The sequence below is a fragment of the Brassica oleracea genome, chromosome C2, assembly GCF_000695525.1.
Source record: "Brassica oleracea var. oleracea cultivar TO1000 chromosome C2, BOL, whole genome shotgun sequence".
Lineage (NCBI taxonomy): Eukaryota > Viridiplantae > Streptophyta > Magnoliopsida > Brassicales > Brassicaceae > Brassica > Brassica oleracea.
Window position 1 is genome coordinate 24,740,936 of NC_027749.1, and position 16,166 is coordinate 24,757,101.

The following is a 16,166-nucleotide window of genomic DNA, read 5'->3' on the forward strand; positions in this document are numbered from 1 at the left end:
GGTTAAGAAGAGTTTTTTTTGTTCATGAACATGATCTCTCTCTCTCTACAGCGATATTTTGGTTTATCATTATGTTTCAGCCAGAGAAAAAGTACAAGATTGTGAAGAAGTTGCAAGAATTGAAGCATATATGTAGGATGACTGGTGATGGATGCTCTCCTGCTTTGAAGAGAGCCAATAGTGGTATCGATGTTGCTGCTGCTACAGATGATGCACGAGGCGCTTCTGATATTGTTCTCATGAAGCCTTGACTCAGTGTTATCATCAGCGCATTGTAACCACTCAATCTATTTTCCAAAGAATAATGAGCTATACAGTCGGTGCTCTCTTTTAAGCGATAGTTTTCCACTGTATCTCTTCTCCAATCTCACTTTGTTTTCCCATGTTGTTTTCTAACAGATTTATGCAGTCTCAATCACCATTCGTACAGTGGAAAGTAAACAACCTTGCATGTATTTTTAAACATCTTCAACTCTTCCTGTTTACGTTCTCTTTGTACCTCTTTTATGGTTTGGGTTCAAGCTCATTGCTTTAATATGGACAGTGAGTTTCTCTCTTTTAAAACTTCCTCCAAGTGCTTTAAATGTTAACTGCTCGACATGTACAATCATGACTATCTCAAAGGAAAAAGTCATGCCTTCTCTTACACCAGATAGCTGGAAAATCAAATAAATCTTTGCAAGTGGCATTGTCTTTGGAGGCTATTGGCTTTAGTGGCCATCTTTTTCTTTTGTGCTGCTTACAGAACCAACTTCTTCCCGGTATCTAAAATATACACAATCTTTCTCTCTCTTTTTCTTCAATCAACTTCTCCATCACACAGGCATAACTAGCTCTCTTTGTTCTTTTCTTTAGAGAACGTTTCATGTGAGAGACTTGAGAGGCAATGAACATGAAATGATGTTTGCTTTGTACTTACAAGTCAATATTGTGAGCCAAACCCTTATATTCATCACTTGATCAAGAGATAAGTATTTTGTAGAACGACCTGGTTTACTCTTACTTATTGCCTAACAAAAGCGGTAAAGAATAAAACATGTTTCATTTCTACTTGCTTTTATTTACTGATATGCTGTGTGAAAATATTTTTCTGCATTTCTTTAGAGGAGTATTCTCAATTCATATTTACGATATGCATATGAGTAGTCATCTCTGTGTCTCTTGTTGTACCGTCGCAAGAACTTGCGAGTCGGAGTTCAATAATTTTTTTTTTTTTTGGCGACAGTCGGAGTTCAATACAATTCAGCTTATTTGTGAATAATTTTTGTTAAATTCTCTGAATATTGAATAATTTTTGTTAAATTCTCTGAGTATTATACATCTAACTACGGGTCATTTATAATGTTGTCCAGAATTTGAATGTCATTTATTAAGTGCCAACTTCTGAAAGTATTTTACATTGCTATGGTTACTGTTTTTGCTTTCTTGGTTACAAATATGTTCTATACTAATTCAACTTTATATTGTAAGCTGAATTTTTTCTTGAAACAGGTAATAATAATTAACTTAAGATACGCTTAGACTTATACCAATGAACCCATCTTAAATTTTATAAGAAGCATTATGCTTACGACGAACCTTAGAGCAACTCCGATGGTGGGTTTTTACCATGCAGTTATTAAGTTATATATTGGTGTATGTATATAAAAGTATACTAAAATTCTTGGAAACAAAACCAATAATATCTTATTTAACATATTATTGATGGGATTTCCAAGAATTTTAGTATAGAATTAATTAAATAATAATAATTATATATACATACATTAATATGTAACTTAAGAACTCCATTTTTAAAAAAACTACTTCTGGAAGTGCTCTTATAGGATTGCGTAAATTACTGTTTTATAAAACCAAAGTCTTATAATATTATCTCCATACGAAAAGAAAAGATAACAATAATTTTCTTTAACTAATGATTAGACGAGCAAGCTTTACACGGATGAAAAAACTAAAGTTACCTACATGAAAGCAATGCTGAACATTTCAATTTCATCTATCAAAAGTTGATCAATTAAACTAAAAGAAAATGGTATAATAGCCATCGTTTATCTTTTTTCTTTTTTCAAAATTCGATGATTATTTTAATCTTAACACTATTTTACATTAAACATAATTTAGACAAAAAAATACTACACATAATCCGTGAGTACACAGATCAAATATGATATTATACTTAGCATTTTCATAGAAAACAACGCCCTAGTAGAATTAAAAAAATTGATTAAATCAAGCTAATTATTCCAAATAGTCATTTGACAAATGAGCAAAATAATCTGACAGTTAACATTTTCATTTTTTTATTTATAAAAATGCCGTCGACAAAAAAAAATTATTTATAAAACTGCCAAAATATTTGCAATTTCTTTTTTTTTTTTGATCAAATATTTGCAATTTCCTATGATCTTTGCTTTAGTACAAAACATGATTTTCTTTAATTTTATTTTTTTTAGTTAAGCCTCTATAAAATATAGAGGCTTCACAGGTCAAAGTCGGGTTTGAATGGTAACCAAGGGAATGAAGAAGAACACTACATTCCTTAACATTCCTAAAAAATGTTACCATTTATGAGGAATATTTTTTTCTGTTTGTTCCTTCTCATTCTCTTTTCTGTAGAAAATTATAATGCAAATTTGTTCTTTGTTAATCTTGACAAGGAACCCTCATTTCTCATCATTTCCAAAATTTTATTCCTATTCATTCTTTTCCTATTCATTCCTAATGTTCCTCGATGGTTACCAGTCACCGGTCACGACGTATCGCTTTAAAACATAAATCCACAAATCTACGAGATTTATTTTTTTTTCAAAAGGAAATTTATTCTTTTTATCTAATCCACAAATCTACGAAATTTATTCTTTTTGTCATCTTGCTGTAACTCGATTCTGAATTAGTTGTTTCTTGCTTGCGAATCGTTCATAGCGTTGATGCCAAAATAAATAAATATTCAATCAAAAGAATAATAAATTGAACACATCGCTATCTTTCTCTACCTATGCGTATTGTCATGATCTTTTTGCTCTCTTTTATATTTCTTGGTTAATTAAAACTAACCAGCAAAAAAATCGCATACCAATATAGTTGACAAAACAAATTAGGATAATGTATTGGGTATGTTTGTTATGTATCTTTCACCTTTTAAAACAAGTTGTCTATCTTTCAAATTCTCAGTGGCTGTTATAAAAACGACTCTTCGTCAGTTATAATTGTATGTAGTAGTACATTATACATTTAACATCATGTTGGATCGAGAAAGATGGTCATTTCATTCATAAGTTCGTCTTTATGACGAGAGTGTGTCGCTCAACTAACCTCATCACGGTTTGATCAATCTCAGCCGTTCAGATATAAGGATTATATATTTTTCTTTTAACCTTATCCATTATACATATCTATCACACTCTAACGTAATCGATGTAATACATCATTTTATATTTAGAATATAATTAGTATATTTCTTTATGGTAATGGTAATTGAATAATGGTAGCAAATAATTTGAAGGTTGAAGAAATGAACGATAACCAAATGATAGTGGAGTTTCAATTATAAAGTGAAGTCCAATCAAAGTGATATCATTTTTGCTACAAAAGGTTAAAAATGCTTTTTGAGTCTAGCTTGTCGTTTCAGCATAGATCTACACTATTGTATTTAAAGAAAGTGTTTGGATAAAGTTTGGTGTGTAATAAAAACGCACAAAATAATTAGAGAGATAATAATTTTATGGTTTAAGTTTTATTGTTTTATTTTTAGGCAGATAACAATCATAAACTATGCCCACTGAAAATATTTATTTTAAACGAAATTATCTTAAATTTTGTAAATAAATATCGAAAAGGGTTTAGTTCCCACATAAACTTTCATATATTAATTTGAATTGATCCATATTGAAATAGCGTTTTGTTAAAAACCAAATTTGAATGATCTAATGAAAGACTGGTAGGTAAGCCCTTCAAAATTCACTACTTACAAAATTAATTGTATTTTTTTCATTTACAGAAATCTTTTTCTTTACATAGGAAATTATTATCTAAATTATACAGCCCTACACATAAATCAAACATGATAATACAATTAGGTCACCATTAGTAACTTGTAAGTTAAGGATATTAAAATGTGATTATCTCTACAAAAATTACTTTTCGGAAATTTCCAAGAAATAAGAAGTAGGAGTGGGAGGTCAACGGCTAAAAACAACTTGCTGTATATATATATTTGTTCATATATTTGCTTACATTAATAGATTTTGTTTGTATCATTAAAAGATCTATTTATTAAATTAAACATGCACAAGCCAGAAAGTATTCTTTCTTAGTCAGTGTAATAAACAGTTTATTTAATACTTTCTCCGTTTCATATTAAGTGTCATTTTAGAGCATTTTTTACGTTATAAAATAAGTGTCGTTTTTAATTTTTAATGCAAAATTTATTTTTTTATTAGTTAAAATATAGTTAAGTGTATAGGTAATAGTGTTTTTTTATAGGAAATATACAAAATTAATTATTTCTTTAATCCGTGTGCCTAAATCTAAAACTACTTTTATAAACCAGAAGAGTAAATAGTATTTTCGTATCGTCCTATAAAAATGTTGATTAAAATAAATAATAAGATGTGTTCGTGTTCGTGTAGCGGAGATAACGTAGTTGGTTTCCAGGAGAGAGAGAGAGAGAGACAGAGACAAAAGCTCTAAAAGGGTTTGAAACGGAGAAGACGAGGAGATCGAAACACTAACAAAGAAAGAAATTTGTAAGACCAATCTCTGAAACTGATTGGTTCTTTGTTCTGTTATCTCTGTTTCAGCTAATGTTTACAGATCTATGCTCTGTATCCTAGATCTATTTTATCTTATAGACCAGTTTAATCAAGTAACTGTTTGTTGCTTTACTCATGTTCTGTCAATAAATTAGGTAAGATCTGGAATCAATCGTCTTTGTTTCTATATCTGCAAATCTCCAAAATTTCCTCCTTTGTTGGTTTGATTTCAAAGAATATAGTTCAGATATTGTTTATACTAGTTGGAATCAGATCTCTAATTTTGTTTGGGACCATTGTTCTTGGGAGGAGCAAAGACTGTTAGTTACTGTTGTTTCCTTTTGCTTTTTGTTACTTAAAATTTCGAATATTCTTACATTTGAATCCTATACCGAGTTAAAATTTTGAAATTAGTTAGTTTCTTTATCTGTCTTTTATTATAAAAAATATGAATCAAAAGAATGTTTCTGCAAATTTTTTTATAAAAGCCTGTAGGTGTGTGTTCTTGCTTTTGGTCCATTAACAAGAATCTTCTTTTGTTACTTTATTCGTTTTTGTTCTCTCCTTTGTTCATTGCTTTGCTATTAAGTATCGTTTAAACTCTATTTCTTTTGTGTGTTTCAGAAGAACCTTGAGAGAGAGAGGAAAAGAAATGTCTTTCCGCAGCATAGTTCGTGATGTGAGAGACAGTATAGGAAGCCTATCAAGGCGTAGATTCGACTTTAAGTTAAGCAGCCTGCACAGAGAAGGAGGCAAATCTCGTGGTTCGGTTCAAGACTGTCATGAGGAACAACAACAACAGCCTCTAGTACTAGTTAAAGAAACCCCTTGGGCGAGTCTTCCTCCTGAGCTGTTGCACGATGTGATCAAAAGGCTGGAAGAGAGCGAAAGCGCCTGGCCTGCTCGTAGACATGTGGTTGCTTGTGCTTCTGTCTGCAGGTCATGGAGAGATATGTGCAAAGAGATTGTTCAAAGGCCTGAGCTTTCTGGCAAAATCACATTCCCTGTTTCCCTCAAACAGGTAAAGGATCTTGATTTCTTGGGCCGGTCCTGAGTATAGACTAGTGAAGCATTGCCTAATAACCACTGAAATTTTAGGAAAAAATATTACATATAAATAAACCCCCAAATTTGCAAAAAAAAAAAAAAAGAGAAAAATTGTATAAACCTTTACTTAATTATCTATAGCCCCCCAGGACCGGAGAGTCCCATATGTTTTGTATGGTTAGTATCATGATTTTGATCTTTCTTGTTATAGCCTGGACCAAGAGATGCGACAATGCAATGCTTTATCAAAAGGGATAAGTCTAATCTCACTTACCATCTATACCTTTGTCTCAGTCCTGGTAAAGCTTCCTCTTCTCTTTGCTTTAACTCAAAGTTTGTGTTATTCTTTGGCTTATGTCGGTGTTCTTGCTATTTTTCCAGCTTTGTTGGTTGAGAATGGAAAGTTTCTTCTTTCGGCGAAACGCATAAGAAGAAGTACTTACACTGAGTACGTGATCTCTATGCACGCAGACACCATTTCAAGATCAAGCAACACCTACATTGGCAAGATTAGGTAAAACTATATGAAGCCAAATTGACTTGACGCTCAAGTCTACTCATCTCCTCATCTTTAATTGTTGCAGGTCTAACTTCCTTGGTACAAAGTTCATCATATACGACACACAACCTCCATACAACAAACCCTCTCAGGCGCTCCAGCCGCTAGGCCTTAGCCGCAGGTTTTACTCGAAGAGAGTATCTCCCAAAGTCCCCAGCGGCAGCTACAAGATAGCTCAAGTGTCTTACGAGCTAAACGTTCTTGGCACCCGAGGTCCAAGGAGAATGCACTGTGCTATGCACTCAATCCCCGCTTCTTCTCTTGCGGAAGGCGGAACGGTCCCTGGACAGCCAGAGATCATTGTCCCTCGCTCTCTTCTTGACGAGTCTTTCCGCAGCATTACATCATCCTCGTCGAGAAAGTTCACTAGCGACTACCCGACCGAGTTTAGCAGCGCGCGGTTTTCCGACATTCTAGAGGAAGGAGAAGCCGTGTTTGGAGAAGGAAAAGAGCAGGTTTCGCCGCCTCTTGTGCTTAAAAACAAGCCACCAAGGTGGCATGAACAGCTTCAGTGCTGGTGTTTGAACTTCAGGGGACGTGTAACGGTCGCATCGGTTAAGAACTTTCAGCTGATTGCAGCAAACCAGCCTCAGCCTCAGACGTCAGGTCAGACAGATGGTCCAGACAAGATCATATTACAGTTTGGGAAAGTGGGAAAGGACATGTTCACTATGGATTTTAGGTATCCACTCTCTGCGTTTCAGGCTTTTGCTATATGTTTGAGCAGTTTTGATACTAAACTCGCTTGTGAATGATATATAGCAAGAAAAAAAGCTGCTTTGTATGTAATATGTCACATAATGTTTTTCTTGTAATGATTCAGGAGATTCTCTTCTTTTGGTGTTTTTACTTTCACCAGAGATCTCTGTATTAGATGTCTGTTTCGGTGTTCTACATTTGATCATTGATTCTTATGCTGTTGTTTATTAATGCATCAAAAAAAAAGTTTGTTAAAACGTGAATAAACTATACGTAACATATGCTTTTGGTTATTGGGACTATGAGGTTTTTGGATCTGTAGAGCTGTACATTCTCATGTTCAGAGAGAAAAAAAAACATATTCCTGTTTTTTAAAGGATATTATTAAATCATATTTTCTGTTTTATAAAAAGTGTTAATTTGATATTTTTTTGTTGTACAAAAAATGCTATTCTAAATTTCAATGTAATCTATTTACAGTAAATTTATATTAATTACAAAATGTTTTGATTTATAAATAATTTTATTTATCTAAATACTACTTAGCTAAATATATGTAACTAATAAAATATAAATGTATTTTAACAAAATATGTGTGACACTTTTTATAAAACTGAGAGTATAGTTTTACATTTTTTTAACCGTAAACTTTTTCAACGACACTTAAACGTGAATTTCAAAAAATTCACTAGATAATCCAAAAGTTTTATTCATTTGATGAACTCATACTTGATATATTTCTCCGGTGTTACATTGGTTACAAGTATTATACTATTAGAAAAGAGTATGCGTAAAGAAAAAAAAGGGGGACAAACTACTTTCTCTAAAACATCAGATTGTGTTTAGTAAAGAAGAGAAGATAGAGAGCAAAGCAAATGACAGAGACGAGAGAAGCGAGCACACTGCTTGCCGTCTAAAGCAGGTTGGAGAACGGCAATCATTCCTTGTCAAAGAGAGCTTACATGGCATAACATCTGCTCTTGCGTTCCCACGGTGGTCTGTGCGGACCGATGTGGCTTCTCGTTAATTAGTGGAAACATCGAATGATTCAAAAATCTCTCTCTCTTTCTCTCTTGCGTGTGTGTGTGAAAGAGATTCAATGGTTATTTTGTGTCCAGTACAGGATTTATATGAGTTGAAGTTGATATAAATATATAATAGCAGCCGCTGCTTTGTGTCAAACAATTATATATTAACGAGAGAACCAATGTTTGAAGGACCAATCGTGTGTGATTATGGTGTGAAGAGTCCATCAAGTAGAGAGAACCCGTGGTTACGCATCATTTTCAAGTTACGTTCGTGATGAAAGATTTTCTTGAACTTCTTGAATTGTATTGCCAAGTTGTTTATATATATATATATAGATTGCAAAATTAAAATAAAGCTAAATGTTGTAAAAAAAACTTCTTCAATTATTTTGCCAAGTTGTTTTTATGTATATTTATATATAGTTTATAACATTAAAATAAAGCGAAATGATTTATGTTTTGTTTGGGTGTATTTTGATTAATAGATACTCTACCCGTTTTCAAAAGAGATTTATAAAATAGCTAGAAAAATTAAAATACTCATTCATTTCTAAAAGAGATGTTCTAGACATTTTTCCATAAAAATAAAAATAAAAAAATTTCAAATTTCTGAGCATTTTTATTAAATATTAATTTAAAATATTTGAACTGATTAAATGTTATCAGTTGCTAGCTATTAACAATTTTATTGAAGAAATAAAAAAAACAGATTTAATTATAAATATTTATAATATGCGTAAAATTTTAAAAAATTTATATTATTGTTTTTTCTTGTTATTATGATTAATCATTTATTCATGGGTGTAAAACTCAGAAAACTTGTTGGTGATCTTGTTTTGCGGCGTGGACCAATTAAAAGAACAACCAACCACTATGTGTAGATTTTTGCGAGGAGAATAAAACCATTGGAAATTAAAATAAGAATTGACCTAACATCGAAAGTTATAGTTTAATTACCCAAGTTATGTGATGTAATCAAATTTCTTGAAAATATAATTTCATATCAGCTTGATGATCCAAAAGTGTACTCGAAGGGCCATTGTTTCTCACAGGTCAATGCGACTCATTTCTCGTTTGCCGCTTTTGATTAACAAACATTCGTTGGTTTTGATTTTATTTCCTTATAAAATAACTGGCTAGCAAAATCACAAGATTTATATTCATTTACTATTTTTGTTGAACATACTATTAAGAGAAATCAGCTAATCAGTTTCTTCTACAAGAGAGTATGTTAGAAATACTAACTTGAAAATTGAAATAAACGTTTGCAAATCACTTCTCTATTGAACTTTAAAATTGATTACGGATTTACGGTATCCTGAGGTTATGTCTTTGCGTTTAAATATTGCCAGATGCAACTTGCAGGAGTGGTGGCGCACCAAATCACACCACCAAAACTTGTGATTACTCTCATAATTTAAATTATTAAACATTATCCTCAGCTCCATTCAATCTTGGTAAATCTTCTTGTGTTTACTATAAAATTGTATTATACTTAGACGACGAACATCATAGTAGTGACAATATAATTACGGAGACTAACTTCAGCGGTAGCGATAGAAAAAAAAACAACGGTGACTGAATCAAATATAGCGCAAAACGACGGTAACTAAGCTATTTATTGTCGCTGGGTAAAGAAGCCACAAACTTTTTATAAACAAATAATGTAGCTGAAAATATTAGCGTCCATGAAAGACACCAGCTATCAATTCCACCGACTATTTATGTTTCCACCATCTTACTTTGCTCTCCATTAAAGTTACTTTTTCTGTAACCAACAAAACAACTGTGATTTAGTGGGTGAGGTCTGAAGTTTTTTTTCTATACCAAATCTGAGATTCAATTTTCAAAAGATGCAATTTCTTTCGGATTATATTATTATATGATGCAAGACACTTAACAGAAAATCAGCTTTATGCAGCAGTTTTTTGTGGCTGTGTACCGCAAAGAAAGCAGAATTGTCCATCAATCTGAGTGTTACGTGAAAAGCTACATCGTAAAATTATGGTCCTTGAAGTTGTTCGTCGATATTACATATGATCGTCAAGTTTCCATAACTTATCAACAAGTACATATAAATTGCGTTTGATATGATATAATGGGGTCGACTAAATCACAAAGCCCATGAGCCGAATAGCCAATAAACTTACGAGTGGAAGGGTAAAATCGTCATTTTGATATACCGAAGCCCTAGTTTTATTTCACACCTTGGAACAAAACATCTCACATTTGTCTTCACTTTTGATACGATTTGCTTGTTGAATGCCCAATGATGGATAACTTATGTAGTAGAGCGGATGTATCTGGGTAAATCTTCGGCGTGTTGTGTGTTGTTCCTTTAAGCCTTGGAAACATGGCTTCGTCGTCTCCGACGTCGTTTCACAAGCGCGACCACCATCCCTTACTACCCCCATTCACACACCTACACACACACGTGCGTCGGCTTCGAAGTAGTGATGTTTCTCGGTTTTATCCATTTACTTAAAGCCGTGAATGATCAGATTTTATAGCTATGAGATCTGAGGGATTTTCTTGAAAAAGTGGTTTTTTTTTCATGCCCATTGATGTGAAAGCTCGATATTTTCTGAGTGGGGCCCTGGTTTTTCAATGATTTGTTCACCAAGTTATCATTGCAGCTCTTCTTCATCATCATCATTGTTAACACCATCTCTTCTTCTTCTTCTTCTTCCTCTTTTGTTGCTCTGCTGCTGCTGCTACTACTTTGGTTGCTCTGCTGCTGCTACTACTTTATTTGATCACTGAGGGCTTTTTGTTTATTCACAAAGTTTGTCTTTATAGGTGGTTTTTGATGTTTGGTTTTGCTTGTTTGTTACGAAAATATTGTAAATTATTTGTTTTAGGATTTTTAATGCAATGTGTTGATCATCTTCTGTTCGTTGTCCTCTTCTGTTTACTGAAAGTTTGTCTAAATGGCGATGTACCTCACCTGATTTTTGCTGATCATGGACAAATTTCTGATATCATTTACATTGGGAACGAGTTTAGAAGGTTAGATGTATGGTATGCAAACATCAATAGTTATGAGTTGAAATGGGCAATTGGGTTAAAAAAAGTGAAAGATATGAGAAATGCAAAGTGTATAGTTGTTATATCAATGGCTCCGAAGAGGATCAATCGTTGCTCATCAGGCGGATCAAGCGGATTGAAAGAGCGGATCTAGCGGTTCTAGTGTGGATCAAGCGGATCTAACGTTTCAAAATATATGTTTGAATGGTGAAAGTGGATAAAAAGCGGTCCAAATATGTTATATTATCATTTCTATTTCATAACTAAATGTAGTTATTTTAAAAAAACTTATAACTGAAAAAACTATAAATTATTAAAAAAATATAAAGTATGATACCAAATAATTATACATTGTAGCTATTATCAAAATTTTAAATATACTAAAAATATATATATATATATATATATATTTAGTATTACATAAAATATATTTAAATATATGAGATATTGTTAAAAATAAACTATAATACTAAATATATACATGATAAATATGGTGTAAATACAAAACTAAATGTTGTTTAAAATCAAATAAGATTTAAAAAAAATGAAGAATTATAATATTATTTTTATATATGTTGCAAAAAAAAAATTATATCATATAAATATGAAAACAAATAAATTACTTCAAAACTACAAAAGTGTTTTTATTAAATTTAAGTTGGAAAATAAATTATTTGAATTAGTTAGTGAAGCTTGCTTTTACAAATCACGGTACGTACATGGAAAATAGAAAACAGTTTATGATGTACTAATACATAAATAGAATATCAATAAAATTATATGATATACTAATACATAAATAGAAAACGTAAACACATAACGTCCCATACACTTCATAAACAGTTTTTATAAATGTAATAAATAAATGCAATAACTATATTAATAGGTAATTTGATAAATATATATATATATATCTATATACTATTTTTTTTAAAGTGAAACAAATAAATATAAAATAAAGTGAAGTAAAAAGCTAATGGACTGCATAAAACACTCCAAATACGAGCATATCTTGCTCCACGAGGCAGTTCTTCATTTTCTTTCACAAAAAGAACCGAAAGCAGTTCTGTTATTATTTTATTAATATAATTTGTTGAACTACTAATTGTTGAATGGATGATTTAAAAGCGGAGGCTCCACACGAGCAAGGGAACCATCTTATTCCCACTCCCCAATCAACGCCAATGTCATGGTTTGTTACATCAATACTTTCATTTTGAATTCTCAGGACCTTTTTGTTTTTTTCGGTAACCGCGGGTTTCCGGCGACCGTGGTCAACCGACTATTTCCGCGAGGCCCACGGCACTCCACGTATTCTTGAGATTTAACCCTAGCCCGGGTGGGCAACGCGAGTCGAACCTGCGGGGAGCGTATTGGTTCTGGGCCTCAACTACCTCTAGGCCAATCGCGTTGGTTGAAAAACGCACATGTTCTCTATTCGAACCCGGGTTGTGAGCCTCTTTAATGAGACATAAACCACTGCACTAAGTGAAATTTAGTAAAACATTCCCTCTCATGTGTTCATTCATGTTTGCAAACACTGTTTCACAGTTAATATTCAAATTAGTTTTGTATCATCAATGTAAATATCATTATTAATAAAACTAAATCAATAGTAAGTCTTAAAAAATAATCTTATTATTTTTAATAATTTAATCGAAAATATATTAAAAATATTGTGTGAAACAAATTACTATTTTTCTAATTTATTCTATTAAAATAGAAGCCACAATTTTTGATTTTATGTGTGATATTTTAAGTTAACCATTACATATAAAATTTATAAAATGTACATAACTTAATTCTAATATCTTTTAATATCTTTATTTTTTATATAAAATAAAAATAATTATTGATTTAAGAAAACTCTAACAAAGTAAAGATTTTTTTTAGAATCATTTTAAAATTTATTTTCAAAAATTGATTAATTTAAATTTATACTTATCATAAAATATAATTAGAAAGTTTAAATTTAATTTATTTTTGATTTATAAACAAAATAGAATTATATAAAATGGTTTAATGATAATAGCAACTAAAAATGATTAATTTTCAAAAATACATTTTACAAAGATTTTAAAAAGATTTTGTTGGAAAGCAATAACCATTTCTATTTAAATTTTAAAATAAAAATAAAAATATTTTATTTATTTAACACAGCAATCATGATTTATTACATGTGTGATTTTTTAATTTAAAATATCTCATAAATGTCACAACTTTAAATGCTTGTATCATGTAACATTACAGTTTATATCAATAATTTTTAACACAAATTATATATTCTTATTAATGGTTAAATTTTCATTTATGTATCGTATATATAAAACTTTAGTCAACTGTTATTAGCGTTTGAATATTCCATTGAGTTATAAACCATTTCATTTTATTTTTTAAAAACTATACTAAATTGGTTTATTAATCACTATATATAAAGTTTTACATGTCCTATTTCAACCATAAATGGATGAACAATATATAGTTGAACAAATTCATTAACCATGAACATATTTTTATCATCTATATGCACACTAATGTGATAGCATAAATGACCTATATATGTTAACAAGATTAATTTTTTTTTTGAACACATTTAAAAAATAATAATATTCTAACACTATTCTATACGAAGAGAACACATTGTAATGTTACAGTATAAAACATAATTCCAACAAATTTTAATTTTACCTCATATTTTATTCAAATTTACCTTTAAATTTTTATCATTTTTCATAAATACCTTATGTTATAATTAAGAGACAAAATTAACAATCCCAAAACATTTATAAATGTATAAGAATTATTTATAAAATTTTATAAACTCAACTTCACCACCTAAATATTAAATCTTAAACAATAATCGTTAAACCAGTTAGGATACTTTTATTGGTTTATTTTTTTAAAAAAATGGTATCCAACTTTGTGTATTTCAAACAATTTCTAAAATAAGTTCTTTACTACAAATTATTTTTCAAATAGAAAATATTATTGTTTCTTTTTAAAAATAAGTTATGTTGTTTTTAATAGGATCCCAAAAAAATCTTCTCTATTGTGTACGTTCATTTTAATTTAATTTCCATATATATTTCAAATTTTAGTAATGAAACATAAAATTATTTAAAATAATATTGTTACATAATAATGTTTACAAAATATTTTTTTTTTACAAAAAAACAAAAAAAAATATAAAATAATATTGTTACATAATTAATAATGTTATAAATTAGAAATAAAATAGTATAGAAATAAAAACCCGCACGGATGTGAGGGTCAATATCTAGTATTTGTTAAACAAAGGAAGTATAAAAATAAATTGGTAAAACATGGGAGAATGTAAGTTTTATTTAGCATATAATTGATCCTTTTCTGTATAAGGACAACTGTGTTTTTCTTTGGGTGAGCTTAACCGGTTAAAAATTGAAAATCCATTATGGCTCGCGGTTATGTAACGTTGGAGGTTGACATGATCGTTACCTGAATAAAATGAACACAAAGTGCTTGCATGTTCTCTGAGTTTTATGTAAGTGCAAGATGCAAACACAATAAGGTAATGCAGAAAGTAAAGCAAGAGACAACCAACTACAAACAATCCTTAAGCTTTACACAGTCTGTTACATCCTAACAACTGCTACTGAAAGATTCCTAAGCTACCCACTTGTGTCTCTCTTCCGTCGAGTACTTCAGCCACTGCTTCAGCATGACCCAGAACACTTCCAAGAGCTTCTCTCTCTTTCTATAAGATCAGCCTCTGTGTCTCTGTCTCTATACAGACGACCCCATAGCTATCTTATAGTTATTATCCATGTTCCCCAAACCCTAGTCTCCAAGGCAACATGTATGGACATCTTCCATAACAATAAGTGCAACTTTCATTTTCTTGGAATGCACTTATTTCTCTTTCTTTAAGTCATAAACTTGCTCCTCAAGTTTATTCCTCTTTCCATATCTCCAAGATACTCCCTTGCTCTCCAAGTCTACACGACTCCAGCTCAGCATCTTGACTCCACATGGTCTTCACCACTTAACCCGACGTCTGCTTCAGCAACTACGTCAGCGACAACTTCAGGGCAGACATCTTACATCTTCAATCTCCCCCTTTTAGCTTTGTGTGCCGATCAAGCACAACACTCTTCTGGTTCAGCAACCACGTTCCTCACCTGGAAACTTTCATACCAAATGTGCTTTTCTCCCCCACGAGATGTGCACCACACCATGCTTTTCTCCCCCATGAGATATGCATCCTCTGTACCAGAACATCATCATTCTCCCCCTACTTGATTGCATACTAAGCTAAAACAGATGCTTAGATTTCAAGCTTTACAGACCCAGCCGTCTGCTTCTTCATGTATAATCACGACACAGCCCTTGCTGCAGCGGAATAACAAGTACTGCATCACGATCTGACGCACCTGTCGAGCTACCTCTCGACCCACTTCTGTTGAAGACCTGGCTACCTCCATGTGTCGTCTCCTTGACCATGAGCCCCTCCTCATCCACACCGAGTGCACTCTGCACTCGTTGCTACTGTCTTGGAGTGATTTCACTATCACACCCCTGAAGATCATCTCGCACCACTTCCTGACGCACTTCGATCTCCTTCCCCTTTGTGCCACAAACAACCTCGTGTCCTGGCTCCAGACTTGATGCTTCTTGATCAACCTCAAGACCACTCCTACCAGAGCTGCATCCATCTTCTGATGTCTCATCCTTGATCTCATCAAGTAAGCCACTCTTGGCTAAGGACACCTCTTCAACCCTCCTGGGCTTAGTGAACGTCTTGTTCACCTTCTTGGCCATGTTTCTGCTCTTTTCACGAGCAAAACACTCCACCTTCTTGTGTCCAACCTGTGAGAGACAAGGTTTCACTTCTTAGATTTAGGTTAGGTCAAGAGAGATGAATGAGAATCGTGGGCTGAATCCCGTAAATAAACTTGAAGAATGAATATGATTTTATTGATGAGTTGAAAGATGATGAATACAAAGGAATGTATCTTGAGATGATTACTAAAGAATACGTAATGCTTTTAATCTAGTACAAAAGTTGATATATGGAAA

At 32.0% G+C, this 16,166-nt stretch overlaps 1 protein-coding gene across 2 annotated transcripts; it reads left to right on the top strand.

Annotated features, from left to right (window-relative positions):
• The first annotated feature begins 4,589 nt into the window (after positions 1-4,589).
• On the top strand, positions 4,590-7,253 carry LOC106327796 (tubby-like F-box protein 1). 2 transcript variants are annotated; one of them, XM_013766048.1, is made up of 5 exons: positions 4,590-4,745; positions 5,376-5,772; positions 6,010-6,097; positions 6,180-6,312; positions 6,383-7,253. In XM_013766048.1, exons 2-5 carry the CDS (start codon positions 5,404-5,406, stop codon positions 7,110-7,112), a joined length of 1,320 nt encoding a protein of 439 aa, XP_013621502.1. In that variant the 5' UTR covers positions 4,590-4,745; positions 5,376-5,403; the 3' UTR covers positions 7,113-7,253. The 2 variants fall into 2 exon arrangements, with proteins under 2 accessions (XP_013621502.1, XP_013621503.1); XM_013766049.1 differs by having other exon boundaries at positions 4,603-4,906.
• Positions 7,254-16,166: the final 8,913 nt, after the last annotated feature.

What these genes read in the sequence shown, in the direction of transcription:
- LOC106327796 (XM_013766048.1), top strand. Translation starts at nt 5,404, where the DNA reads ATGTCTTTCCGCAGCATAGTTCGTGATGTGAGAGACAGTATAGGAAGC. An exon ending in TCCCTGTTTCCCTCAAACAG is followed by an intron (nt 5,773 to 6,009) that starts GTAAAGGATCTT and finishes TTCTTGTTATAG; the next exon opens with CCTGGACCAAGAGATGCGAC. An exon ending in ACCTACATTGGCAAGATTAG is followed by an intron (nt 6,313 to 6,382) that starts GTAAAACTATAT and finishes TAATTGTTGCAG; the next exon opens with GTCTAACTTCCTTGGTACAA.